Below are 27,338 nucleotides of genomic sequence, written 5' to 3' on the forward strand. Positions count from 1 at the left end.
TTTGCCTTTCATTTAAGTGGTCCACCCCCGAAGGGCCCATTCAAGAAGTGCTGAGCCACGAGTATCTGTTCGAGATTGCAGGATGGTGGAGTAGTCGACTGGATTTGAAAGCGATCGCCGTTGGGCGAGGCGAGCTCGTGAGTTTGTGGTCTACGACTCCAACTCGAGCCTCGAAGACGCCAGGTCCTGAAAAATCAGGCTGGAACTCGCGCTTGACGACCGAAGTTCCATTGGTGAATGAAAGCATCGAACTTGCCACCATTCAGGTGCTGCAGCCACTATCTCGCAGCATCGCGTTGAAAACTCACAAAGACGCAGACATATATGCACTGTGGTAACCTTTGGGGTTTAAGAGGTCCTCTATTTGCGTTTAGTACACTGTGATAACCGCAGAATGGTCAAGGCTTCACTGGGTCCTATTGATTGGGGCAACTTTAGACGTGGACGTGGTCCATGTAGCGGTAGCGGTGGTGTGCGTAAAAAAAATATTCTTGAATGGCAGCTTCAACAAGCAAAACAGCTCATGGCACGGATAGTTCATGCGTCGACACAAAGCGCTGGCGCAACGAGCGTTTCGTTGTCCGAGCTATGGTTGCAGAGGCTGGGGGCGAAATGAGGTGGCGGCTTAACCAGAGCGCTGTGGGGAGCGAATGTCAAGGCGATCCCTTGGTCTCTCGAAGGAAGAAACGGTCGCGATCCATGTTGCATCGTTGGGGTGTTTGTTCAAGATACTGAAGGCGTCTGCTCGAAGTTGTGCCACTGGTCATTGGCTGTTCTCCGTGTTGTTCGTGCGGTTAACGCCTTGCGCCTGACATAATGTACATGTGCATTGATTGAGCCGACTGGCGTTGCTGAAGATTTGGCGTTTTGAAGGTCGGTTTGGCAGTACGAGGGCGACGAGCGCTGCCGTACAGTGTCTACGCTCCGGTTCAACATTTTGACGGAGGGTCACGCAAACTTGGAGTCCACATCTGGCTGATAGGACCGCCTGAGTCAGGTTTTGGCGGTCTGGTGCTAATAGGCGGTGAGGGTGGAGCACTATTGAGTCAGCGTTTGAATTCCTTGAGGTGCAGCCCCACCGAGATGTGTCTTGCCGCCTGAGATTCTAGATGCACACTCGAACTCATACAACGTAGACGCAACCAAAAGAACGCGACGTAAGGAGCGCAAGTTCACAGCGGGAAGAATTCAAAACGAGCTTACATCAATTTTATCGTATTGGCTAGCTGTCCCCAGACTCTATTGGCCTTCTGTCGACCTGGGACGCCAATTCACAAGACAAGAAACCACCGTTTCTGACTCTACACGTCGATGCTGTTGGGCTGGCCGACCGCATTGCCCGCCTTGGACGCGCTCACTTCGATGCCCGAGAACGTCCAGTCCGACACCACCTTGGGGTTCGCCACGATGTCGTACAGGTTCGTGGCCGAGCCCGTAAGGCCCGACACCGTCACGCCCGTGATCTGCACCTGGCTGGTCGCCGAGCCCGTGTAGCCGCCCTTGGACTTGCTGTAGTCCGAGTGCATGACGATGGCGTTCTTGACGTTCGAGAGTTTGTTGTTGGTGTACTTCACATCGGAGACAAGGCCCTTGAGTCCGATGATGGTCTTGATACGGATGCCGTTGTCGCTGTTTTGGATCGTGTTACCCTGGACGGTGAGACCCTGGACCGTGGAGGACTGGTCCACAGCGTTACCACCGAGCGAGCCAATCGACACACCGTGACCGCCGCTGCAGAGGTTGTTGCTGAAGACGGTGTTGGTGCTGGACTGCATGGCGAGACAATCGTCCTGGTTGTAGATCTTGCAGCCCGTGATGGTGATGTGGTCGTTCTTGGTCAGGTCAAAGCCATCCGTGTTCTTGGCGAGTCCGTTGCCGGCGCTCGAGTCAAGCGTGAGGCCGCTGAGGGTCGTTTGCTGGCATGTCACGATGCTGAACGTGCGGAACGGGGAGTTCTTCAGTGTGAAGCCTGAGAGGGTGGAGCTAGCGACGTTCTGCAGACGGAAGAAGACCGGGCGAGTGATCGACTGGCCCTGCTTCCAGTACCAGGCACCCTGGCCGTCCAGAGTGCCAGAGCCCTTGACCGTGAGGTCGTTACCACCAAGCAACACGAGCGGACCGGCCCACTTGGCCGTGCCGAAGGTGGTAATGCCCGTGAACTCGATAGTAGCACCGCTCTTGGTCTTGCTCAAGTCGAGCGTGACGCCGGCCGGAACTGTGAGTGAGCCGATGGTGATCGAGCTGCACGACGAGATATCGGTGCCCTTCGAGTAGGTGCCAGTGAGGTTGCATCCACTGCTGGTGCTGCTTTGCTGCTGCTGCTGCACCTGCTCCTGGCCGGTTTTGGTCTTGCTCTTGCCCTCAGCTTCCATTCGCAGCATGGATGAACCGTCGACGGTGGCGACGAAGAGCGCGAAAGCAGCGAGAGCGGTCGAGAGGAGCTTCATCGTTGATGTGGTTTCGTAGCTTGGTGTCGAGTTGGTTGGGTGGAGGTGCTCGATCGGAGGCGAATTGGAAAGTGAGGTCAGTGATCAAGCTCGAACCTGTTGGGTGTACGAGTGCCCCCTGGTAGGCGCTGCCTTTGAGCCAGGGACCGTTAGTTCGTGATTCGCTGTTCGGACAGTAAACAACAGAGGTGGGAGGTCTGGCTCAAGCAACAAAGGGGTCGTTGTACCAGCTGGAGGAAGCTGCTGCTGTTTGCCAGCCTCGATCCGACGCAGTCGCCAGCTTTTTTGAAGCGGCGAGCCACGAGCCAGCAAATCAAAGCGGTCGTAGACTCGCTCCGAAGCAGCCACCACAGGTGTTGAACCGGTGCATTGGAGGCGAAAGTTGCCTGTGGATCAACTTCCGGTCGCAACAAGTGTTTTCGCCGAAGGAAGCAACGGAGTTTTACGTGGAAACGTAATGCGTGTACATGTACCCCCTCAGGGCCGAGTCTAGGTGGTCGCTGTTGTCGAAAAGACCCTCGATACTTGAAGTGGAGGTGCGGACTTGCCTCGATGGCTTGAAGGAGGCAAGATATATAGGTGCCTTCAGCTCGTGCATCTTTCTGGTCGCCACTGCCGCCCCACATACAACACGGCAACAACGCGGTAGTCGAGCTCATGAGCGCACACGCCGTATAATAGTTCCGGTCTCGTCAGTGCGAGCATGCCTCGAGATCTGCAAACACAAACGGCAGGCCTGGATCGCCAAGTACATGTCGTGGGTCAGCAGGCGCTCTCAACAGGACAATGTTACGTAACTCACGCGACGTAGGGCGTTTGTTGGCCGGCTTGGTCGTGTGCTGCATGATCCTGAGAGCACCGTGCTGGTATAATAGGTAGAACGGGGAGCACATTCATGGACTCGCCACCATCTCGGTCGAGGCTGCCCTTGACTCATGCGCGCGAGATCACTGTGCACTATGCACGTATGGAGTCACACATAAAAGTTGGCGATGGCCTTTTTTGCTGTACGGTCGACTAGCCGTGTGGCGCGATCTCACGAAATGCTCACCAGTGACTCGACAACCTCTGCCCATCGGGTAATCGAGAACCAGGCGTCAGTGGCCATCGACACGGCGGACATATTGTGCATCGAGTGGTCCTCCCCATGGCCTATGGAGGATTGCCTGAGCTCTGCCACGAGCACCTGTTCGGGTTTGCAGCATGGTGGACTCCACCAGGTGGAATAGTCGACTCGATTCGCTGCGGAGGTCGTGACCTTCGGCTCGGAGACATCATTTCATATCTACGTGAACGGAAACATCGACCTGTGCACATGCTAAGAACATCGATTCTACTATTACTTGATACGCCTACATGTAGCCACTCCATTCGTGACTTCTGCTTGTCTTCCGACGACAAGAAACAACTTACCACAAACTAGGTTGCTTTCCTCAACGACATGAGAACCTTAGCACGCAATATTGCTGGGCTGTCCGCTGCACGAGCCCGTCTTGGAAGCGCTCACCGTGATGCCTGAGAACGACCAGCTCGATACCACCTTCGAGTTCGCCACGATGTCGTACAAGTTCGTGGCCGTGCCCGAGAGGCCCGAGATCGTCACGTCCTGGATGGTCACGGCGCTAGTGGGAGAACCCGTGTAGCCGCCCTTGGACTTGCTGTAGTCCGAGTGGATCACGATGGCGTTGTCGACGTTCGAGAGCTTGTTGTTGGTGTACTTGGCGTTGGAGACGAGGCCCTTGAGTCCGATGATGGTCTTGATGCGGATGCCGTTGACGCTGTTGACGATGGTGTTGCCGTTCACCGTGAGGCCAGACACCGTGTCGGTCGAGCTCACGGTGTCGCCGCCCAGCGATCCGATGGAGATGCCGTGGCCGCCGCTGCAGTAGTTGTTGCTGAAGACGGTGTTGGTGCTGGACTGCATGGCGAGGCAGTCGTCCTGGTTGTAGATCTTGTTGCCAGTGATGCTCACGCCGTCGTTGCTGCTGAGGTCGAAGCCGTCCGTGTTCTTGGCGACACCGTTGCCGGCGCTTGCATCAAGGGTGAGGCCGCTGATGGTGGTCTTCTGAGAGTTGAGGATGCTGAATGTGCGGTACGGCATGTTCTTGAGCGTGAACCCGGACACGGTCGACGACAGCACCTTGTTCATACGGAAGAAGACAGGGCGTGTAATCGACTGGCCCTGCTTCCAGTACCACGAGCCTTGGCCGTCCAGCGTGCCGGAGCCCTTGACGGTAAGGCCGCTGCCGCTAAGCAGTACGAGCGGGCCATCCCATTTCTGCGTGCCGAACGTGGTGGTGCCCGTGAACTGGATGGTGGCGCCGCTCTTGGCCTTGCTCAGGTCCAACGTGACGCCGGCCGGCACGGAGAGCGACCCGATGGTGACGGTGCTGCAGGACGAGATGTCGGTGCCGGACTTGTATGTGCCGGAGAGAGTGCAGCTACTGCTGCCTTCTCCTTCTTGGCGGAGCATGGTGGCACCGTTTACAGTGGCGGCGAGGATCGCGAGAGCGGCGAAGGCAGTGGAGAAGAGCTTCATTGTCGTCGGCAGTTGAGGTGATGCTGGTAGTGGTTGGTGGTTGGAAGGTGCTTTGTGGAAAGCAAATTGCAGAATGAGTTTGGTGGTGAGATGTCGAAGAGGAATCAGAGAATTGGAGTGCTAATACTGTAGAGACCTTGGTTTCCGGCGTGGTGTTCGGCTGATCGATACGCGGCACCATTTGCCAGGATAGTTTGAGCATGGTTCGACACATGGTTAGGGAGGAGTCCTTAGTAAGGATACGTGGGACACGTCTTGCAGTTATAATGCCCGGCACACGGACGTATGTGGACAAGTTTTTGCTGCCCGACGTAGGTTCTTGGTCGACAGATGCATTCGTGCGACGTGTTGAAATCGTGTCAGTAGCACAGCTGCCGATAGCTACGGAAGCAGGCCCACCGCTGATAGCACCGGGTCGCCAGGCGGTTGGACGACCAGTGCTACTGGCAAGTGAAAAGCCCCCATTAGAGCCGCATAAAATCCTCAGTTCTGTGGCAAAAGCTACCTCTTGGAAGGCTTGACTACCTACGACTGCTTGTTGAGATGGGGACTGCATTTGTGAATAAGTGACCATTTCCATCAGGTTTACCGGCGAGCCATGTGCCGCGTGCATGTAGCACAGCCGAAGATAGCATATCCCGGCAGGGCAAACCACCTTTACAAGCTTTGAGACTGCAACTTGTATCGGTCAAAGAGTCGCTTGCGCCGGGGACTCAAACCCTTGGTACCCTCCAGCGGCCCGCCATTTCCGCTCCGATTGGCGAATTTGCGGCAGCCTTCGATCTTCACCATCTTCATCAGAGCACTTGCAAATCCAATTCGCGGTAGTCAGGATCTTCTTTGGGATTAATTACTGTCGCCTTGGCGGTCTATTGCCGTGACGAATCGGCACTGACGATGCACGTCCTGACACCAAAACACATCGGCGCCACGAATTGTTGTGTCTTGCTAGACGGATTCAGATATGTACTCTGTTTCGTCCAAAGTCCCAAAGAACCACCACCCATAGAATCTCTTAAGAAATTTGACTTCGAATTGGAAAAAGAGGTCAGCCGGCACCTTGCAACTATCTCCTCAAAGTGATGTGCCAAGCAGCCGAGGTGTCGTAAGCCAGCTCAAATCCAGCGGAGACCGCTGACAGCCCACAACGAAGTGCAGTGCGACAGCAAATCTGCGTCGAGCCGGCCACGATTGATCGGCCGTTATGGCAAGCGCGAGAGATTTGCTCTCTCCTTTTTCTCTTTAAGCGAGTGCGCGTCTAGAAAAACAGTCCATGGCACGGCCATTTGTGGCTAATCGATACAGTCGATAAATAATTCTCAGACTCACGACGATGGGTCTCCAAGGAGGGGATCCTGCAGTTGAGCTCAATTGTAGGCAACCTTCCTTTGCATTTGCCGTCGTGTATGGCGCGACCGATCCTGTGAACCTCGCAAGGAATGTCGGACTGCGTTGCGGTGGTCAACATGACTTGGTAAACAGGCAAGAGCAGCCGTTCAACGTTTGGTGTGAGAACATACGCCGCGCCGCAGCTCCTGCGTTCCAGGCGGTGTATGTCATACGCAGCATCGTCCAGCTGTAATGATTGCGAATTTCTTGACGCCACCCCAGACGCTGTGGCACGGTCTCACCGTTTGTAAGGATCGGCAGTTCGTCATGTTCAATGCTTTACTGGGCGGGTTCCCTGGCGTCCCTGGGAGTGGCTTCATATGCTCGCAGAGAAATAGCCCGGCACGACGACGAGCAGCAAAACCGAAGCGCTCATTGGCGAGACTAGAGATCCAACCAAGTCTGGCGTGTGCCGGGCGCGAAGCACGCCGCACTATCGAGTAATCGCCACCATTCAACTTGCATGTCGATGGTGCAGTGTATCTGTTCGCACTAACGACATGCTGCATATGGGCCTACTCACTCAGGTGTGTTGTCGTGCCACGACGTCATAGACTGCACCCCACAGGGACGCTCTCCGCCGCACCTCTGTCAAGCCTGCAGCACGAACTCGCCTCGAATGATCTCTTCGGTTCCAGTTCATTCTGCAATTTGCTTTCCACAAAGCACCTTCCAACCACCAACCACTACCAGCATCACCTCAACTGCCGACGACAATGAAGCTCTTCTCCACTGCCTTTGCCGCTCTCGCGATCCTCGCTGCCACTGTAAACGGTGCCACCATGCTCCGCCAAGAAGGAGAAGGCAGCAGTAGCTGCACTCTCTCCGGCACATACAAGTCCGGCACCGACATCTCGTCCTGCAGCACCGTCACCATCGGGTCGCTCTCCGTGCCGGCTGGCGTCACGTTGGACCTGAGCAAGGCCAAGAGCGGCGCCACCATCCAGTTCACGGGCACCACCACGTTCGGCACGCAGAAATGGGATGGCCCGCTCGTACTGCTTAGCGGCAGCGGCCTTACCGTCAAGGGCTCCGGCACGCTGGACGGCCAAGGCTCGTGGTACTGGAAGCAGGGCCAGTCGATTACACGCCCTGTCTTCTTCCGTATGAACAAGGTGCTGTCGTCGACCGTGTCCGGGTTCACGCTCAAGAACATGCCGTACCGCACATTCAGCATCCTCAACTCTCAGAAGACCACCATCAGCGGCCTCACCCTTGATGCAAGCGCCGGCAACGGTGTCGCCAAGAACACGGACGGCTTCGACCTCAGCAGCAACGACGGCGTGAGCATCACTGGCAACAAGATCTACAACCAGGACGACTGCCTCGCCATGCAGTCTAGTACCAACACCGTCTTCAGCAACAACTACTGCAGCGGCGGCCACGGCATCTCCATCGGATCGCTGGGCGGCGACACCGTGAGCTCGACCGACACGGTGTCTGGCCTCACGGTGAACGGCAACACCATCGTCAACAGCGTCAACGGCATCCGCATCAAGACCATCATCGGACTCAAGGGCCTCGTCTCCAACGCCAAGTACACCAACAACAAGCTCTCGAACGTCGACAACGCCATCGTGATCCACTCGGACTACAGCAAGTCCAAGGGCGGCTACACGGGTTCTCCCACTAGCGCCGTGACCATCCAGGACGTGACGATCTCGGGCCTCTCGGGCACGGCCACGAACTTGTACGACATCGTGGCGAACTCGAAGGTGGTATCGAGCTGGTCGTTCTCAGGCATCACGGTGAGCGCTTCCAAGACGGGCTCGTGCAGCGGACAGCCCAGCAACGTCAAGTGCTAAATGTGCAGGTAGTATGCGCTTTCACTGTGAGCCAGATACCCTTTTTCATGGCGAGTTTCATGTCGTCCGTCTGCAGCAAGCTAGTAGCCGCTCGCAGTTTAGAGAATAAGATTAATGTATGCGTTGTTTCCCCCTCTTTTTTTTTTAGCGCGTTGCCTTTTTTTTGCTGGGAGATTATTTGAAAATGGTTTTAGTACATGCATTACGTGGTATGGACTATAGTATTCCAATAACGTTAAATGTAGTAATACTACGTTATATTGCAAGCCTGCCATCGTTTTGAGCCTCTATTAAATCTACTTCAACTGTATGGATATATTATATGTATATTATAATATCTTACCCCAATAAAGATGTGTATGTTGTTTAAAAAAGGTGTAATGTTAACATTGACATTTCGAGGAAACCATACCACTTTTCGTAACAGGTCCAAAATTATGATTTCCCCTGTAAGTATCAATTGATTTTGCCCAAGTGTAATGGATCATTGTGCATGTTAAACAAACAGTGGACACACTTAGCGTGCCTAGTGTTTTATCTGCAATGAGAGAAGAGGATCGTAGTAACCGGACCCCGCAAAAAGAAAAAGAAAAATTGCCTATTTGGCTTCATGGTTTATGCAAAAGCTGAAGGAGGCACTACACATTTAAAAAGTACATGACCAGTAAGCGAAAACATTTGTCTTCAGCTATACAACAACATTAAGTAGAATAATACATGCTGAAAGCAACAACAAAGCTTGCGAAATCGTCGTTTAACTGCTGAAGTTGCCTCAACTGACAACATTGGGATCTTATTGGTTGATAAAATGTAAGGGCATATACCATGGACAATAGTTACCAATTTGAGGATTTGTGTCGAAGCCAAATCAGTTTGTGATACCCAAATTCATGTCTTAAACTTGTCATATCTTGGCAACCAAGACGATATAGGGAGCTGTACCACTACCTGTTCGAAGTTGCACTCGATCCGTATAACCAGGAGTCTGCACTAGGATGGAAAAGAAAAGAAAGTAAGATTGAATCGCTATCGCTACAGCTCCTAAGCGCTAACGATTCTTAAGCGGGCTTGAGCCCCTTCCCAAGTAAAAGACCCGCATATCTTGGTCTCACTATGCTCATCACAGATCTGCTAAACTGCCGGGTCCACACATAGTCACACGGCAACATAGTCACGGTCGCCGTGATTGCAATCGGAATTCCAACACGCCTCCCTCGAAGTGTCAGCTTCGACTAATCTACACCTCCGATGCCAGCAAGTGCCAGCATCCGCTTGAGACGTAACTTGTCGAGGGGCTTCGTAAACGTGTCTGCCGGATTCACATCACCGCACACCTTGTGCAGTTCAATAACACCCTTTTCAACTTGCTCGCGCACGTAGTGCCATCGTAGTTCAATATGACGAGTTCGCCGACTGTAAGTAGGATTGGTTGCCATCACATGTGCTGCCTGATTGTCTATTCCAATGCGTAGTTTCACATCATGCTGCGGAAGAATTTCCTGCAAAATGTTACTCTCCGAAACTGCCTCCATTGCAGCTTCACATGCAGCCACATACTCGGCCTCAGCTGTAGACAACGCTACAATGGTCTGGCGTCTTGACATCCAAGACACTGCCCCACCAGCCAGAGTGAACACTAATCCAGTAGTACTCTTGCGTGTTTCGGGATCATTTCCCCAATCACTATCGCAATAGCCCTCGAGCACCATACTCTTCGACTCTGCTGTCTGTCGTGTATACGTAATTCCATAGTTCTCCGTTCCTGCGAGATACCGCAGTACTCGTTTCAATGCACCCACATGCTTGTGAGAAGGCTTCGCCACGAAGCGGCAGAGTTGGCTCAGTGCAAATGCAAGATCTGGCCGTGTACTCGTCGCCAGGTACATCAGCATTCCTATGGCTTCACGGTAGGGAAAGCTAGTATCGCTATCCTCGTTCTCACCGAGGGGTTCAAAGCGAGCATTCACCTCCATCGGGTTCCCAACCGGATGAGCCCCTCCGTACCCAAACTTCTCCACAATCTCGTGTGCGTACTTACGTTGCCGAATGACAACGCATTCATCGGTTTGCTCCACCTCTACACCAAGGTAATGCTTCAACAAGCCCTGGTCCTTGATGCCGTATTCCTTGTCCAAGTCCTCGAACAATTTGTTCTTCTCCCCTTCAGCGTTGGTCGCCACCAAGATGTCATCTACGTAGACTAACACCAGCATAGTCATGTCACCCTCGAGACGGAAGTACAAGCAAGGTTCAGTCATTGATCGCTGGTAACCATGATCCATCATCCACTGGTTCAGCTCTGTGTTCCATTCTCGTCCTGACTGTCTCAATCCATACAATGCTTTCTTCACCACATAGAGGTGTCCATCGACTTCGCAAGGGAATCCTTCAATCGAACTCACGTACTGCTTGATTCCTAGATCCGCGTTTAGATACGCCGTGTTGATATCTCCCCCAAATAGTTTTAGATCCAGCTCTGCAGCTAGCCCAACCATCAATCGGAACGAAGACATACGCGCCACGGGTGAAAACGTGTCATGAAAGTCGATTCCTGGGCGCTGATAGTTCCCAAGCGCTACGAGTCTCGCCTTAAAGCGTACCACATAGCCTAGACTATCCGTCTTGGTATCATATACCCACTTAGTCTTAATCGGCTTTGCGCCCTCAGGAACGTCCTCGTATATAATTTCCTCCAGGACATGGCGAGCCTTCAATGCTGCCATCTCTTCCAGTTCGGCTTCACAAAAGAAGTTGCAATACTTGCTACGCAAAGCTGCTCGACGATTCTTCGGGATTCTCACATCGCTACCCCGAATCGGCCGGCCATTCTTATCGAGTATGCGTGTTGTGCGCTGCGCTACATTCATCACATAGTCATCGAAGTAGGCAGGCCTCTTGCGCTTGTGATATTCGCGAAGCCCTGTCCGATTGCGCTTCGGTTCCTGCTTAGCCGCACTCAGCTCCACGCGAATCTCCTCAGAAGGAGTCTCATCACGTCGACGCTTTCCCATTATTTCTCCACACACGCTCGCCACGACAGACTCATCGTCGTCTTCATCTGCAGGTTCTTCATTTTCCACGATGAGCTCAGCATCATCAGCTGCCGTGCCACATACACTCACAACCGATTCACTCCCATCACATCGTTCCGACGCCGAACACCCAGTCTCATTATCGTCTCCATATTGTAACACTAGCGGCTGATCTGTCTTCATCTCCATCGAAGTTTCTCTTCCTGTCGGTAGACTCTGATTCTCATCTTGAACATCAGTTACGGCTAGTTCCTCACTCTGGTGACACACAGACACCTGTTGCGCTTCCGTTTGCGCACTCGAGACATCGACTGTAGTGCGTACCATCGTCTCCACACTTGGCAATGCGGCAGTGATACCACCTAGATCTGCTGTGCTCGCCTGGCACGTGGTCGCGCGCATTTCACTAAGCTCGACATGTCGTTGTGCAGAGCGAGTCGGAGCTGCGTTTGGAGCTGCGCACGCCTCACTTCCCTCGAGATCCATAGTCATACTGGCCATGGTCTCGTTCGCCATAGTAGCAGCGACAGTGTCATCATCATTACACGATGTCATGGTAGGTGCATCAAGCGTTGAGTCAGAATCACTCGGGGCGGGCGTCTCCGCGGCACGCGTGAAGTGCAGAGACTCCAAGTCTTCGTCTTCCAACGATACGCCATGCCGGTCTCGGTACACCACGTCTTCCGTGACACGAAGATCCGATACAAACTTTGCAGTTCGATTCTCAGGGAAATAGACCTTGCAGCCTACCACATCCTCTGCATAACCCAAAACGAAACCCAATCTTGCGTTATCATGATGTTTCTTCCGCCCAGGATTGACTGGCACGTGGACGTACGCGAGAGCGCCGAACTTGCGGATATGATGCAAATCAGGTTTCACAGCAAAAATCATTTCGTAGGGAATACCTTGTGTACCCTTGTTATATGTGCGGTTCTTAATGTACACTGCATTCCGTAGCGCATCTGGCCAGAGGCTCCGTGGAAAGCCAGCATCATGCATGGTTGCTTTCGTCATCTCAACCAGAGACTGATGGGTGCGCTCGCATAGGTTTAGCTGCGAACTCTTTGGACCCACGAGTATGTGCTCGATTCCATGCGCTTTATACCAGGATTCGATGTTTGTATTCACGAACTCACCACCTTTATCCGTCTGAACTTGATGGACTCTGTACTGCAGATTCACCTTCCGCGTCAGCACTCGCTCAATCTTGTGTCTCCCAGCTTGACGCTCTGCCCACAATACATACTCCTTCATGTGCTGGTTAACAACGGTACTGGATTTGCTCTTCAGCAAGTGAATCGTGACAAACCGCGAGTATCCGTCCATAATTACAAGGACTGCCTCGTACTTGGTTCCGTTGTCCTTGCTCGGAATCAGCAAGTCAGCATAGACGACTTGATTCGGCTTCGTGATGTTTCGGTTCAGCTTCTTCCGGTGTGCTCTTTGCTTCTGCTTGCCAATGTGACAGGCATCGCAGGCTCCCAGCTCCCGCCGGCGCAACATCATGCCACGAACAAGATCTTTGTCAACCATCACTTTCAAATACTGCGGGCATATATGGCCCAAACGGTCATGCCATACTTTCATCGATGCCACTCCCTCTGCAGCAGTGAAGTTACACAATGCACTATCTGGCGGCGCAACCAAATCATCACTCATCGGATGTGTCACTTGAAATCCCCATGTTGCATCATGGGGTGTTGCAACAATGACGGTTCGCCCATCTTCGCGCACTCTGAACGATTGCACTTGAGGGTAATAGTCAAAGTCGAAACCCTGCTCTGCGGCCAAACCAATCGACAATAACCCGTGGGTAGCCCCAGGCACGAAGAACACATCATTCAGATAAACAACAGCGCGTTCGCCATCGACATTTGTAACTAGCTCCACAGTTCCTACTCCAGCAATTCGAGAAGCTAAAGCCGGGGTTACTCCTTGCACATGCTGAGATTCATGGGAATCCGGAGTGAAAGTCACATAGTCCAATGGGTTGCCCGTAACGTGAACATTAGCTGCGGTATCAAAGTACCACCAACTACTCCGCGAATTACTCCCTGCCTCTTCGTGATCACTTTCACCATCGCTGATCCCATCATATTGACCGTCAACGAGGTTCCCTACATCGCTCGCGCTGCCATGTTCGTCATTCTGGACGTCGTCTGGCGTTCCTGCGTCAAGCAGCAGCATGTCAAGAAGACTGGTAGCTTCGTTCGTTTCTTCATCCTCACTAGATGAGCCTCCCAACTCGCTATCCTCCCGCCGGGTTGTCATGTTCGCACGCGGCTTCCGCTTCTGCTCAGCAGCATTAGCTCCACCACCTTCCGAACCTTTCGCTTTCTGGGGGCAATTATTCCTCAGGTGCTCAGTGCTATCACAGATGTAGCACTTCTTCACTCGCTTCTTCTTCGAGTCCTTGCTCTTGTTTCCATACTGTTGTCCTTCTTCAGTCTTCGGCTTGCTGCTCTCTCCCCCGTTGCCACCAATCTTTGGTCCGCCCCGCTGTCCACCTCTGGCTACCTGGTAGGCCTTTTGGCGCGAATCAGCGACGCGAATCAGTTCTCGGGTGCGCTCCGGTGTGATGAAGTTGTCCGCACTATTGTACCGAACTCCACTCTTCAGACTCTCAAACTCGTACTGATGAGGCAAACTATTCAGCATCAACTCCACCATCGTAATGTCATCAAATTGATAATTCAACGATAACAATTCAGTTCTCAAGTTGAACATTTTACTCAAGTGCTTGTTAACATCTCCACCTGGGGCCAACTTCAACATCTCAAGCTCGTGCCGAATGCTTTCTGCTCTATGAGCCATGGTCGTCTTATTTGCCCTGCTCTCATAGATTACGCACAACGCCTTCCACATGTCGGTTCCCGTGGTCTTGTCTCGGACTTGATGAAAAATATCCGCTGGCAACGACATCCCAATAAGTTGCATGATCGTTAACTGCTTGTCATCAAAATCTGCTTCAGTCTCTGCAGACGTCAGCATGTCTCTCGTCACGGCGCCGTCCACGACGTCGACGAGCTTCTTCTTCCTGAAGACAATCATCATCGCCCACTTATACTGCTGCCAGTCTTTTCCGTTCCAGTTCTTTGGAACCCCATCGCTCGTGTACTTCAATGGCTCCGTCATCTTGGATCGCCTTCACGCAGTCGAAAGTCCGCAGGCTACCTCTTGGCTTGGGCTCAGAACCCTGTTCGAAGTTGCACTCGATCCGTATAACCAGGAGTCTGCACTAGGATGGAAAAGAAAAGAAAGTAAGATTGAATCGCTATCGCTACAGCTCCTAAGCGCTAACGATTCTTAAGCGGGCTTGAGCCCCTTCCCAAGTAAAAGACCCGCATATCTTGGTCTCACTATGCTCATCACAGATCTGCTAAACTGCCGGGTCCACACATAGTCACACGGCAACATAGTCACGGTCGCCGTGATTGCAATCGGAATTCCAACACTACCACTTATAATGTACTCCTCGTATCTATAACGAGACTATTTTCGTGAGTTTCTGACTTGTTTTCGTTGTCTCGACTTTTGGGAGTGTTCCGAAAAGAGGGCCTTTTCGATAACGGTTTCCCTAAATGCTAATGCTAAAACCATTTTCAAATAATCTCCCAGCAAAAAAAAGGCAATGCGCTAAAAAAAAGAGGGGGAAACAACGCATACATTAATCTTATTCTCTAAACTGCGAGCGGCTACTAGCTTGCTGCAGACGGACGACATGAAACTCGCCATGAAAAAGGGTATCTGGCTCACAGTGAAAGCGCATACTACCTGCACATTTAGCACTTGACGTTGCTGGGCTGTCCGCTGCACGAGCCCGTCTTGGAAGCGCTCACCGTGATGCCTGAGAACGACCAGCTCGATACCACCTTCGAGTTCGCCACGATGTCGTACAAGTTCGTGGCCGTGCCCGAGAGGCCCGAGATCGTCACGTCCTGGATGGTCACGGCGCTAGTGGGAGAACCCGTGTAGCCGCCCTTGGACTTGCTGTAGTCCGAGTGGATCACGATGGCGTTGTCGACGTTCGAGAGCTTGTTGTTGGTGTACTTGGCGTTGGAGACGAGGCCCTTGAGTCCGATGATGGTCTTGATGCGGATGCCGTTGACGCTGTTGACGATGGTGTTGCCGTTCACCGTGAGGCCAGACACCGTGTCGGTCGAGCTCACGGTGTCGCCGCCCAGCGATCCGATGGAGATGCCGTGGCCGCCGCTGCAGTAGTTGTTGCTGAAGACGGTGTTGGTACTGGACTGCATGGCGAGGCAGTCGTCCTGGTTGTAGATCTTGTTGCCAGTGATGCTCACGCCGTCGTTGCTGCTGAGGTCGAAGCCGTCCGTGTTCTTGGCGACACCGTTGCCGGCGCTTGCATCAAGGGTGAGGCCGCTGATGGTGGTCTTCTGAGAGTTGAGGATGCTGAATGTGCGGTACGGCATGTTCTTGAGCGTGAACCCGGACACGGTCGACGACAGCACCTTGTTCATACGGAAGAAGACAGGGCGTGTAATCGACTGGCCCTGCTTCCAGTACCACGAGCCTTGGCCGTCCAGCGTGCCGGAGCCCTTGACGGTAAGGCCGCTGCCGCTAAGCAGTACGAGCGGGCCATCCCATTTCTGCGTGCCGAACGTGGTGGTGCCCGTGAACTGGATGGTGGCGCCGCTCTTGGCCTTGCTCAGGTCCAACGTGACGCCGGCCGGCACGGAGAGCGACCCGATGGTGACGGTGCTGCAGGACGAGATGTCGGTGCCGGACTTGTATGTGCCGGAGAGAGTGCAGCTACTGCTGCCTTCTCCTTCTTGGCGGAGCATGGTGGCACCGTTTACAGTGGCAGCGAGGATCGCGAGAGCGGCAAAGGCAGTGGAGAAGAGCTTCATTGTCGTCGGCAGTTGAGGTGATGCTGGTAGTGGTTGGTGGTTGGAAGGTGCTTTGTGGAAAGCAAATTGCAGAATGAACTGGAACCGAAGAGATCATTCGAGGCGAGTTCGTGCTGCAGGCTTGACAGAGGTGCGGCGGAGAGCGTCCCTGTGGGGTGCAGTCTATGACGTCGTGGCACGACAACACACCTGAGTGAGTAGGCCCATATGCAGCATGTCGTTAGTGCGAACAGATACACTGCACCATCGACATGCAAGTTGAATGGTGGCGATTACTCGATAGTGCGGCGTGCTTCGCGCCCGGCACACGCCAGACTTGGTTGGATCTCTAGTCTCGCCAATGAGCGCTTCGGTTTTGCTGCTCGTCGTCGTGCCGGGCTATTTCTCTGCGAGCATATGAAGCCACTCCCAGGGACGCCAGGGAACCCGCCCAGTAAAGCATTGAACATGACGAACTGCCGATCCTTACAAACGGTGAGACCGTGCCACAGCGTCTGGGGTGGCGTCAAGAAATTCGCAATCATTACAGCTGGACGATGCTGCGTATGACATACACCGCCTGGAACGCAGGAGCTGCGGCGCGGCGTATGTTCTCACACCAAACGTTGAACGGCTGCTCTTGCCTGTTTACCAAGTCATGTTGACCACCGCAACGCAGTCCGACATTCCTTGTGAGGTTCACAGGATCGGTCGCGCCATACACGACGGCAAATGCAAAGGAAGGTTGCCTGCAATTGAGCTCAACTGCAGGATCCCCTCCTTGGAGACCCATCGTCGTGAGTCTGAGAATTATTTATCGACCGTGTCGATTAGCCACAAATGGCCGTGCCATGGACTGTTTTTCTAGACGCGCACTCGCTTAAAGAGAAAAAGGAGAGAGCAAATCTCTCGCGCTTGCCATAACGGCCGATCAATCGTGGCCGGCTCGACGCAGATTTGCTGTCGCACTGCGCTTCGTTGTGGGCTGCCAGCGGTCTCCGCTGGATTTGAGCTGGCTTACGACCCAAACGCTGTTAGGCTTTGGATCAACAACAAACATTACACTTTGAGAGACAGTTGCAATGGTATAGTCGACGTCAAACATCCTAAGTGAAACTTCACATCATATTATATGGGTGTGATGGTCCTTGGGGACGGAGCGGAGTATATGAATGCGTCAATCAATACACATTTGGTTCGAGAGATGTATCCATGACGACAATCGACCGTCAAGGTTAATTGCACGTAAAGAAATCCTAGTGTGCATGTACATATGTATGTACCTTGTACCTTGATTACCGCGGGATTGTGTTGAAGATGTCGAAAGAAGCTAAGACTGCCGCAAGTTCGTCAATCGGAGAGAAAATGATGAGCCACTGGAGGGTATCCGGATACATGCACCAGTGGCCAGTGACCCCAATCCCGGTGCATGCGACTATTTGGCCGCTACAAGTTGCATTGTAAAGGTGGTGTGCACTTCTGGACATGTTGACTTCGGCTGTCTGCTGACTCACAGCTGTAGTCCCCATCTCAACAGGCAGTCGCTGCTGCTATTAAGTTAATAGGTACATGTGGTCGCCAAGAGCTAGCTTTAGCCACAGGACTAAGCAATATCATGGATGCTCAAAATTGACTTGCACCGATAATTTGTACGGGGCTTTTTACCTGCCGGTTGAGTAGACCCACCACCGCTGCTAGCACTGGTCGCCCAACAGCAGTGGTAGCAGGCCTACTTTCGTAGCTACCGGTATCGGGGGCTGTGCTACGGACGCAATCTCAACACGATGCATGAACGCATATGTCGATCAAAAACATACGTGCGCTGACAAAAACTTGTCTACATACCGGGTATTAACTGCAAGACGTGTCCTTACTGAATGACCAAACTATCCTGGTAAATGTCCCCGTGTGTCAACCAGCTGAGCACCAAGTAGATGCCAAGACCTCTACAGTACTACAGCGCCAATTCTCTTCTTCCGCTTTCGGCAACCTCTCAGCAAACTCATTCTGCAATTTGCTTTCCACAAAGCACCTTCCAACCACCAACCACTACCAGCACCACCTCAACTGCCGACGACAATGAAGTTCTTCTCCACCGCCTTCACCTCTCTCGCAATCCTCGCCGCCACTGTAAACGGTGCCACCATGCTCCGCCAAGAAGGAGAAGGCAGCAGTAGCAGTAGCTGCACTCTCTCCGGCACATACAAGTCCGGCACCGACATCTCGTCCTGCAGCACCGTCACCATCGGGTCGCTCTCCGTGCCGGCCGGCGTCACGTTGGACCTGAGCAAGGCCAAGAGCGGCGCCACCATCCAGTTCACGGGAACCACCACGTTTGGCATGCAGACATGGGATGGCCCGCTTGTGCTTCTTGGTGGCAGCGACCTCACCGTCCAGGGCTCCGGCACGCTGGACGGCCAAGGCTCGTGGTACTGGAAGCAGGGCACGTCCATCAGCCGCCCTGTCTTCTTTCGCCTGCACGGCGTCGCGAGCTCGACGCTCTCGGGCTTCACCCTCAAGAACTCTCCTTTCCGCACTTTTAGCATCCTCAACTCTCAGAAGACCACCATCAGCGGCCTCACGCTCGACTCCAGCGCCGGTGATGGCACTGCCAAGAACACGGACGGTTTTGACCTAACAAAGAATGACGGCATCACCATCACGGGCAACAAGATCTACAACCAGGATGACTGCCTCGCCATGCAGTCCAGTACCAACACTGTCTTCAGCAACAACTACTGCAGCGGCGGCCACGGCATCTCCATCGGATCGCTGGGTGGCGACACGGTTGATGTGTCCGACACGGTGTCTGGCCTCACGGTGAACGACAACACCATCGTCAACAGCGTCAACGGCATCCGCATCAAGACCATCATCGGACTCAAGGGCCTCGTCTCCAACGCCAAGTACACCAACAACAAGCTCTCGAACGTCAAGAACGCCATCGTGATCCACTCGGACTACAGCAAGTCCAAGGGCGGCTACACGGGTTCTCCCACTAGCGCCGTGACCATCCAGGACGTGACGATCTCGGGCCTCTCGGGCACGGCCACGAACTTGTACGACATCGTGGCGAACCCGAACGTTGTGTCGGGCTGGTCGTTCTCAGGCATCACGGTGAGTGCTTCCAAGACGGGCTCGTGCAGCGGGCAGCCGAGCAGCGTTCAATGCTAAGCCGGGTAGATATGTTTTCTCTCTTGCCGGGACTGTTTCAACTGAATAAATTTGACGTTTGCGTTGTTTTCATAGTTTGTGTTCTCCCAATCTAGATGCACAAATTGAAAATGCTGTTTCGCCTTCCATTTGCAAGGTGATCTTCAATACAGGTTATGAGGACATTTTTCAGTTAGAGCGTCCATCTCTGGGAAAGTACAGACCGAAAGAATTCATCATTACTAGTAGTTATTTACAATAACTTAATAGCAAAGTCACTTCTGGTATGAACATGTACTATTTAATAGTAGACGGAGTGCAAATCAGCGATGACACCCCGTAGCGATTTGCGCTGTCCGTAGCGGCGTTGTGCGAGGCGCAGTAGCATCTGTTAACGTGTGGACTCATCGGTGCAGAATGTCGTGGATGAAAGGTTTGGAATGGCATCAACCATTGTGTCCACCAAACAAGGCGACGACAGCTTATTGAGACGGTGCAAAGTTCAACCAATATCATTCCCAGCCGTCCGTCACCGACACTAGGGCCACAAGCTTAATGCGATTTGCTGTATGCCATGTGGTAACAAGGCGACTGGCGTTGGCGCGAGTGGTCTCGGCATGCTTCCTCCCACTCGACCACTGCAGTGCAACGTGAGACGGTGGCAGGTTTGACCTATTGATGTGCCTCCCGATAGCTCAACTACTCGGGCACCTGTTCTCAGCGGCTCATTTGTGGAATCATTCCTCAATTTGCTTCCCAGCGAACAACCAATACCTCAGCAACCGCCAAGCATGAAGATCTTCACGCAGACTCTCGCCGTCCTCGCCGTCCTCGTCGCCGCTGCCAACGGATACGACGTGGTGACCCAGAACGACGTAACCCAAGAGTCTGAGTCAAGTCAAGTGGGTCAAGTGTCTCCGGCGGGCGATGAATCCGCTGCTAGCCAAGTGGACCAAGCGGAGCAGGAGGGTCCTTGCACTTTGACTGGCAATTACACCGAGGGCACCGATATCTCGCACTGCGGCACTGTCGTCATCGACTCGTTGTCTGTGCCTGCGGGTGTGACTCTGGACCTGACCAACATCACGCAGGGCGCTAACATCAAGTTCGAGGGTGTCACCACTTTTGGCCAAAAGGTAAGAAAGAATACGCGATCATCTACCCTGGATCCCGCCTAATGTTGTGCCTATTGTTACAGTTGTGGGATGGCCCGCTTCTGAAGCTGAAGGGAACCAACCTCTCCGTTGGTGGCACCGGTACTCTCGATGGCCAAGGAGCCTGGTATTGGCCTCAAGGTCAGAGTGTCACCAAGCCTGTCTTCTTCAAGCTGAACCGGGTTATCAACTCGACGCTTTCGGGTTTTAACCTTGTGAATGTTCCTTACCGGACTTTCAGTATCGGCAACTCGAACTATACAACGATCACTGGTGTCACGCTCAACTCCACCGCTGGCAACGGCGTCGCCAAGAACACCGACGGCTTCGATCTCAGCAAGAATGACCACTTCACGATCACGGGCAACCGGATTTACAACCAAGACGACTGCCTTGCCATGCAGTCCAGCACCAACACTGTTTTCAGCAACAATTACTGCAGCGGTGGTCACGGTATCTCCATCGGTTCTCTTGGTGGCGAACAACAAGACGCCTCGACGACTGTCGCCGGCCTCTTGGTGAGCGGTAACACCATCGTGAACAGTGACAATGGTATCCGAATCAAGACTATCACTGGCATGAAGGGGCTGGTTACGGACGCCACGTACATCAACAACAAGCTCGTGAATGTCAAGAATGCGATTGTTTTGCACTCGGACTACAACAAAACCAAGGGCGGATACTCTGGTATTCCGGACAGCCTGGCGAACATCACCAACATCAAGATCGAGAATCTGTCGGGGTCGGCCACGAACCTGTACGACATCGTGGCAAACCCAGACGTGGTGGCGAATTGGGTGTTCTCCAACATCGCAGTGAACGCCACGAACATCGGTCAGTGCAAGGGTGAGCCGAGCACTGTGCAGTGCTAAAAACATCTTACTGTCATCGATCTAGATTGAATACCGTTGTGGTCTCTTGAGTGGCGGAGAAGGGCTCTCGAAGGTGTAAGGAATGAAAAAAATAGATGTTTGCAATGTTACCCAAGCATGGGCTAAACACCCTGGCGTACCTACTCTTTGCAGGGGGGGGGGGGGGGGGGGGGGGGGGCGGTCACGAGGTGCGAGCGGCTCGGCAGGAAGTGGTGCTATCGTGTTGGGCATCAAAAACAACGGTGACTGCCGGCTGGGCCACATATCTTATGGCACAAACGCCCAAGACGCGGCAGACTGCCGACTACATGGAAATCCTCATGTGATTAACAGAATACGCAAAAAAAAAAAAGCGATACAGCCCACAACACATTGTGAGTGACAATGCACTGATTGTGGAGCAGCACACCCGCCGGAAACCACCGAAGGTGGCGCACCTGAGGACACTCTTTTGGCGGTGTTGCCGACTGATAACTACACTCACAACTCCCACGTGGAGACACAAACCGCGTGGACACAGCCGAATGGTACCATTGCTTTCCAACTTGGCCATGAATAGTGGCACAAGCCGACAGGTGACGATTGATGACACACTGGGCCTAGAAGGTCAATGGGGCATGTACTTCGCCACAAGACGTCGGGCATATAACCCTGGATTGAGAACATGGAGAGCGCTACCCAAGAGGAGGTAGTGACCGACAGCCAATAAGGACGCCCGTACGAAGCGAGGAAGTGCAAGCTTGGACCGCAGAGAATAAGCTAGAGATCGGCATAGGGACGGCATCTAGGACGGACATAGGAAGACGTTAGCATAGCTAAGTGACATCAATGTACCTCACTGAAAAGAATAGAAACATCCTGGCATCTTTAAATGGTTACGGTCATCACCCCGTGGTCTCCGTTGCCTTCGTGTAAATACGAAGCCACTGGCGAGATCACGCCGTGTAGAGTTGTCCGTCCTCTTGTTCGGCACGAAACGCATCCATTGATCGCGGCCGTCGTCATCTCGTGAAGACGCAGTTCGAGCTTCAAGCGTTGACCCCCCTTCAGACCGAAATTCGGTCTGCGTTATATCCAACGTGAGAAGGGCGCCAATACTCGCCTGACAGAAGAGCAGGCATACACAACATCATGAACGGGAAAATACAAAAGAGGGTGCAAGTTGCGCCGTGCAACCAAAACTTGCTTCTCGCCGACCAGTCGAGCTATTTGCATAAGGTCGAAGTTCCGACAGAGGGCCGGCAGAATTGTACTTCGAAGTATTGTACACACATAAGTACAACAGACAAAGAGGTGCACGCAGCTTTGCGGCAGCTACTTTTAGATCGGCCCTTGTATTAAGCCATTTCTCGACGGAAGAAGTCCCGGTTGGCTAACGATCTGCCATAGCGATGTATCCGTGTTACCCGACCAAATCCGATGAAGTAGAGGCCCCCGGAAGGAAGTCAGCTCTCGAGTACCGAGGCCATATGAATTAAATGGGCTAATAGTGTTGCGTGCATTCATGAGTGGTGGTGTTGAACGTATGCAAACCTGAGGCCGCAAATCTTTATGTTGACGCCCCGAAACGCCAAGCTTTTGGTGGTTAATGTGCCCACCCAATGTATAATTGAATCCGGTATGCATAAACGCGCACTTGTGAAATATGAATCAACCGACTTCTGGGGATTTTAATGTTGAATTATCCGGATGTGTATATTTTGATCTATAAAACGTACGAGGCGGGTACAATAGACAGGCTAATGTGTACACCCAGTTGGGCACAGTAGTAAATGCACCATCTCTTTTTGTTTTCACTCCTAAAGGTGTCCTGGTCTCCATTATAACCCGCGGACGGGCTCCGCAGCCACAGCTTTGGCTGTACATGTATGCCATGTGGAAAGCATACAGCGTGCGACGGGTCGGTAGGAAACAACTATGATGTGCCGGGCGTAGTGCCACCGCCACCTCTACTGAGTACATGCAGTCACAGTCGTAACCTTGTCATTCTCCAATTTACGGCCTTCTGGTATTGCAAGACGCACCTCCAACCATGAAACTCTTCGCGTCCACCCTCGCTGTTCTCGCCCTGCTCGCTGCGATTGCGACCGGATCCGATGTGGCGACCCAAAACCAGGTGACGCAGGAATCTGAGGCAAATCAGGCGGACCAGGTATCCCCCGCGACTCAAGTGGACCAAGTGGACCAAGTGGATCAAGAAGATATCTGCACGCTGTCCGGTAACTACACGCAGGGCACCGATGTCTCGCAATGCGGCACAATTGTCGTCGACTCGTTGTCTGTTCCTGCTGGGGTCATGCTTGACCTGACAAACGTCACGGACGGTGCCAACATCAAGTTCCAGGGCACCACCACCTTCGGCCAAATGGTAAGTGACCGGTCTGCGATTCTTTCTGTGCCGTTCTCGCTTCTAACGTTTGCTGTAGAAATGGGATGGCCCTCTTGTGAAGCTCAAGGGAAACCACCTCACGGTCACCGGCCCCGGCACTCTGGACGGCCAGGGCGCGTGGTACTGGCCGCAAGGCCAGAATATCACCCGTCCGGTGTTCTTCCGCTTGACCAAAGTTGTCAACTCGACGCTGTCGGGCTTCACCATTCAAAACATGCCTTACCGCACCTTTAGCGTCCTCAACTCCAACTACACGACCATCTCTGGTCTCACACTCAACTCGAGCGCTGGAAACGGCATTGCCAAGAACACGGACGGCTTCGACTTGAGCAGAAACAACCACGTGACCATCACAGGCAACCGAATCTACAACCAGGATGATTGCCTTGCCATGCAGTCCAGCAACAATACGGTCTTCAGCTACAACTACTGCAGTGGTACCCACGGCATCTCCATCGGCTCGCTGGGTGGCGCTGCGCAGAATGAAAACACTACTGTCGCTGGTCTCCTGGTGAAGGGCAACACCATTGTCAACAGCGACAACGGCATCCGCATCAAGACCATCATCGGGCTGAGGGGACTCGTCACCAACGTCTCGTACGTGGACAACCGACTGTCGAACGTCACGCACGCCATCGTCATGCACTCGGACTACAACAAAACCAAGGGTGGGTACTCAGGCCAACCCACCAGTCTTGTGAACATCACCAACATCAAGATCGACAACCTCTCGGGCACGGCTACAAACCTGTACGACATCTTGGCGAACCCGGACGTGGTGTCGAACTGGTCCTTTACCAACATCGCCGTGAACGCCACGAACGTCGGCCAATGCCAGGGAGGCCCGAGCAACGTCCAGTGCTAAGTGCCGTCACTAAACCAGTCAAAGTATACTCCATTCTCGCTGTTAGTCATGAGGCTGCAGGTACCAACGAAGCAATACAAACTTGCACGAATGAAGATTTGCGTGTGATTAGAGTCAAAGGATCAACGGAAGATGGAGCCACTGGAAGACGACGATGATGACGGGCGTAATGCTCGAGGCAGATAGCCTTGCAACACGTCGGCGTGCTCGCGCAGTAGTCGCTGCTTGGCTGCCTCCACGACTTGGCGTCTGTAGTTCTCGTCCTGTTCCTGGCGCTCCCTCTCGCGCCGTTCGCGCTGTAACTCGGCGTACACCATCTCTTGCTTGAGCGCGCGGTGTCGCGAGATCTCTTCCACGAACTTCTCGCTCTGCTTTCGTCGGAAAGCCGCCAGCTCCATTTCGCGGCGCTCCTCGGAGCGGAACCTCTCCTTGAGCATCTCGTTGAAGGCCTCCTCGTCGGCGCGCTGGCGCGTCAGCAGTTCCTGCTTGAGCTGCATCTGCATCTCGTTGCTGCGCATCATCTCGTCCTTGGCGACCTGCTTGGCCGCAATCTTCTCCTCTTCCTGCGCGCGCTTCTTCTGCAGCAGCTCTTCCTCCCAAAGCTCGTCGCGTAGTCGTTCGATCTCTTCGTCCTCGCGCATTTTGGCCTGGATCTCGGCCTCCACCGCGCGGAACATGGCGTCTTCGTGGGCCTTCTTGACCTCCGACGCGGCTTTGGTGTCTGCCTTGCGAGTCTCCACGCGGCGTCGGTACTCTGCAATCGCTTCGTCTTCACGCCGAGCAGCTTCAACTTGCTGCTGCTTCATCCTATTGCGCTCCAAGTGAGTCTGCTCGATCATCTCTCGAGTTTGTTCACGAGACGTCTGTCGTCGTGCAAGCTCGGCGGCATCTTCCTCTTCCACCTGCTGCATGAGCCGCTCGATCTTGGCTCGCTCGTAGTCCGCCTCCATCTGCGCCTCACGGCGCAGCTCGTGTCGCTGCATCATCTGAGACTGGAGCACCTGCTTGCCCTGTTCAGCTTCGCTGCGCTTCCTCAACTCGTGGTTCTGCATCTCAATGAGTGCACGCTGACGGTCGTACTCCATTTGCTGCTCGATCGCCACCTCTCGTTGACGGTCCAGAGTGGTTAGTGTTTCACGCTCGAGCTGCTGCGTCGCGCGCTCCTTGTTCATATAGGCCGTTTTCAGGAACACTTCGAGCTCGCGCAGTTCCTCGCTGGCCTCGCAGATGCGCTGCACCTCGCGTTCCTGCTGCTCTTGGGCCTTTTTGCTCGTCTCGAGCACATGAGCCAGCGCCTCATTTTGCTGCCGTTCTCGAGACGCCCGCTGCCGCTGGCTGATCTTGCGCGTCGTGGCTTCTTCCAGCATCCGCTCGGCCGTGAGCTGCGCCACGTGGTTGGAGCGGCGCCGAGACGCCACATTGGCGTCCGACTGGTTCTGCAGCGCCTGCAGCTGGTTGCCCTGCGCGAACTTGGACAGCGCCGAGTGCTCCGCCTCCTGCCGCCGACGCTCGAGCTGGATCTTGTCGACGTTGTACGTTGTCATGCGCGTGTTCACCGGGTACGGGAACGCCATGACACGAGAAGAGATCGGAGAGATAATGGATGTTGGTGCTGATCGAGGCGTGGGTTTCAAGGCTAATGCTGGAGCAGGCGACCTTCACACAGCGGGGGTTACACAAAGTTGTCGTCTCCATTTGAATTGGTCTGGCTCGCTACCTATTGTCACTAATACAAGCCGGGTACTACGGGAGACCCGAGTGCTTGGAGGGCTCACTTACTGAGCTGGATGTGGACTTACTCCGCCGTGTACTGCCCTTGCGCGATGTTCGAGGACTGCGATTTGGTGGCATCGACGCGCTGTGCTGGTAGTAGATGATGGAGGCTTGCGTGCGGTCTCTATCTTTCACGGTCTCTTCCTCCTTGTTGTCGGCGAAGAAGCTCAGGGTGTACCCTATGAGTGTCAGCATGCAGCCGAGCTGTGCCAGCGCTCGAACTTGGTGCACCGCAATGTCTTTCTCTGCGGTGGCAATCGCATCGTCATCGTATCAGTGATGTTTGCATGAAAAAGCACCAATCTTTCGTTGCGTCAAGCCTTACCATAGTCCCAGAGTTTCGTGTACACGTTGTCGAGCCGCATGGTGGAGCTGCAGTAGTTCTCTCCTAGATTCAGTGCAATGCACTGCGTCACAACATCCGAAGTCAGCGTATTGCCCCGCTCTCAGCCACCTGCACTTGCTCCATACCTCTGCGATCGTGAGGTGCGGTGCCTCCGAGCCATTGTAAAGCACAGGTAGATAGACAATCACACACATGGTGAAGAGCGCCACGCACGCGAGTTCAATGAGGAAGCCGCGCTTGACCGCGTGCAGTTCACTCAGCTTGATCCTCGAGACGCTGCGTGGTCCATACCGATCCGTGATGAACACGCCGGCATCCATCTCGGCGCGCTTCACCAGGAAAATCTGATAGTTTAGGTACGTCTACAGGCAGCACAAGAAGGTTTAGCAACAGCTCAGTCATCGTCGTCAACTGAACAGCAGCATCTCCTTCCTCCTTACGTTGGTGAACATGGCCACCGTCTCGCAGAGCAAGAATCCAAAGGCCGAGTTGTTGTGCACCGTCGGTGAGGCATCGAAGGAGGCGAATACCGGCAGGCCGAACGCCCCTACAACGCCGAAGATGCAGCTCACGTACGACAGCGAGCACACAAGCCGCGAAACCTGGCCGTTCTCGAGGCTTTTCTGCAGGAATTGGTGCTTGTACTCGTGGTTAAAGGCCCACGTGAGGCCCAACAGTACAGCCACGACGTTGAGCCCGAAGAAAAGTACATACGAGCCGG

At 53.7% G+C, this 27,338-nt stretch overlaps 9 protein-coding genes across 9 annotated transcripts; 4 read left to right on the forward strand and 5 right to left on the reverse strand.

Moving 5' to 3' along the window:
• Positions 1 to 1,301: 1,301 nt before the first annotated feature.
• On the reverse strand, positions 1,302 to 2,447 carry KRP23_3185 (Polygalacturonase; the record flags this gene model as incomplete). Its single annotated transcript, XM_067888002.1, has 1 exon — positions 1,302 to 2,447. One exon carries the CDS (start codon positions 2,445 to 2,447, stop codon positions 1,302 to 1,304), a length of 1,146 nt encoding a protein of 381 aa, XP_067750546.1.
• A 1,450-nt stretch (positions 2,448 to 3,897) lies between these two features.
• Positions 3,898 to 4,986, reverse strand: KRP23_3186 (putative endopolygalacturonase A; the record flags this gene model as incomplete). Its single annotated transcript, XM_067888003.1, has 1 exon — positions 3,898 to 4,986. One exon carries the CDS (start codon positions 4,984 to 4,986, stop codon positions 3,898 to 3,900), a length of 1,089 nt encoding a protein of 362 aa, XP_067750547.1.
• A 2,105-nt stretch (positions 4,987 to 7,091) lies between these two features.
• Positions 7,092 to 8,180, forward strand: KRP23_3187 (putative endopolygalacturonase A; the record flags this gene model as incomplete). The annotated part of the gene is made up of 1 exon (XM_067888004.1): positions 7,092 to 8,180. One exon carries the CDS (start codon positions 7,092 to 7,094, stop codon positions 8,178 to 8,180), a length of 1,089 nt encoding a protein of 362 aa, XP_067750548.1.
• A 6,817-nt stretch (positions 8,181 to 14,997) lies between these two features.
• KRP23_3188 (putative endopolygalacturonase A) lies at positions 14,998 to 16,086 on the reverse strand (the record flags this gene model as incomplete). Its single annotated transcript, XM_067888005.1, has 1 exon — positions 14,998 to 16,086. The coding sequence occupies one exon, from the start codon at positions 16,084 to 16,086 to the stop codon at positions 14,998 to 15,000; it is 1,089 nt and encodes a 362-aa protein (XP_067750549.1).
• A 2,058-nt stretch (positions 16,087 to 18,144) lies between these two features.
• Positions 18,145 to 19,239, forward strand: KRP23_3189 (Endopolygalacturonase B; the record flags this gene model as incomplete). Its single annotated transcript, XM_067888006.1, has 1 exon — positions 18,145 to 19,239. One exon carries the CDS (start codon positions 18,145 to 18,147, stop codon positions 19,237 to 19,239), a length of 1,095 nt encoding a protein of 364 aa, XP_067750550.1.
• Positions 19,240 to 20,009: 770 nt separating this feature from the next.
• KRP23_3190 (Polygalacturonase) lies at positions 20,010 to 21,244 on the forward strand (the record flags this gene model as incomplete). The annotated part of the gene is made up of 2 exons (XM_067888007.1): positions 20,010 to 20,354; positions 20,417 to 21,244. 2 exons carry the CDS (start codon positions 20,010 to 20,012, stop codon positions 21,242 to 21,244), a joined length of 1,173 nt encoding a protein of 390 aa, XP_067750551.1.
• Positions 21,245 to 23,276: 2,032 nt separating this feature from the next.
• KRP23_3191 (putative endopolygalacturonase E) lies at positions 23,277 to 24,498 on the forward strand (the record flags this gene model as incomplete). The annotated part of the gene is made up of 2 exons (XM_067888008.1): positions 23,277 to 23,612; positions 23,671 to 24,498. 2 exons carry the CDS (start codon positions 23,277 to 23,279, stop codon positions 24,496 to 24,498), a joined length of 1,164 nt encoding a protein of 387 aa, XP_067750552.1.
• Positions 24,499 to 24,620: 122 nt separating this feature from the next.
• KRP23_3192 (Meiosis-specific nuclear structural protein 1) lies at positions 24,621 to 26,072 on the reverse strand (the record flags this gene model as incomplete). The annotated part of the gene is made up of 1 exon (XM_067888009.1): positions 24,621 to 26,072. One exon carries the CDS (start codon positions 26,070 to 26,072, stop codon positions 24,621 to 24,623), a length of 1,452 nt encoding a protein of 483 aa, XP_067750553.1.
• A 169-nt stretch (positions 26,073 to 26,241) lies between these two features.
• Positions 26,242 to 27,338, reverse strand: KRP23_3193 (uncharacterized protein; the record flags this gene model as incomplete). The annotated part of the gene is made up of 4 exons (XM_067888010.1): positions 26,242 to 26,516; positions 26,597 to 26,678; positions 26,743 to 26,979; positions 27,058 to 27,338. Coding segments are annotated over 4 exons (875 nt in total), but the record flags the coding sequence as incomplete, so codon positions are not given.

Source organism: Phytophthora ramorum (genome assembly GCF_020800215.1).
Source record: "Phytophthora ramorum isolate Pr-102 chromosome Unknown Phyram_PR-102_s0002, whole genome shotgun sequence".
In the NCBI taxonomy this organism is placed as follows: Eukaryota; Oomycota; class Peronosporomycetes; order Peronosporales; family Peronosporaceae; genus Phytophthora; species Phytophthora ramorum.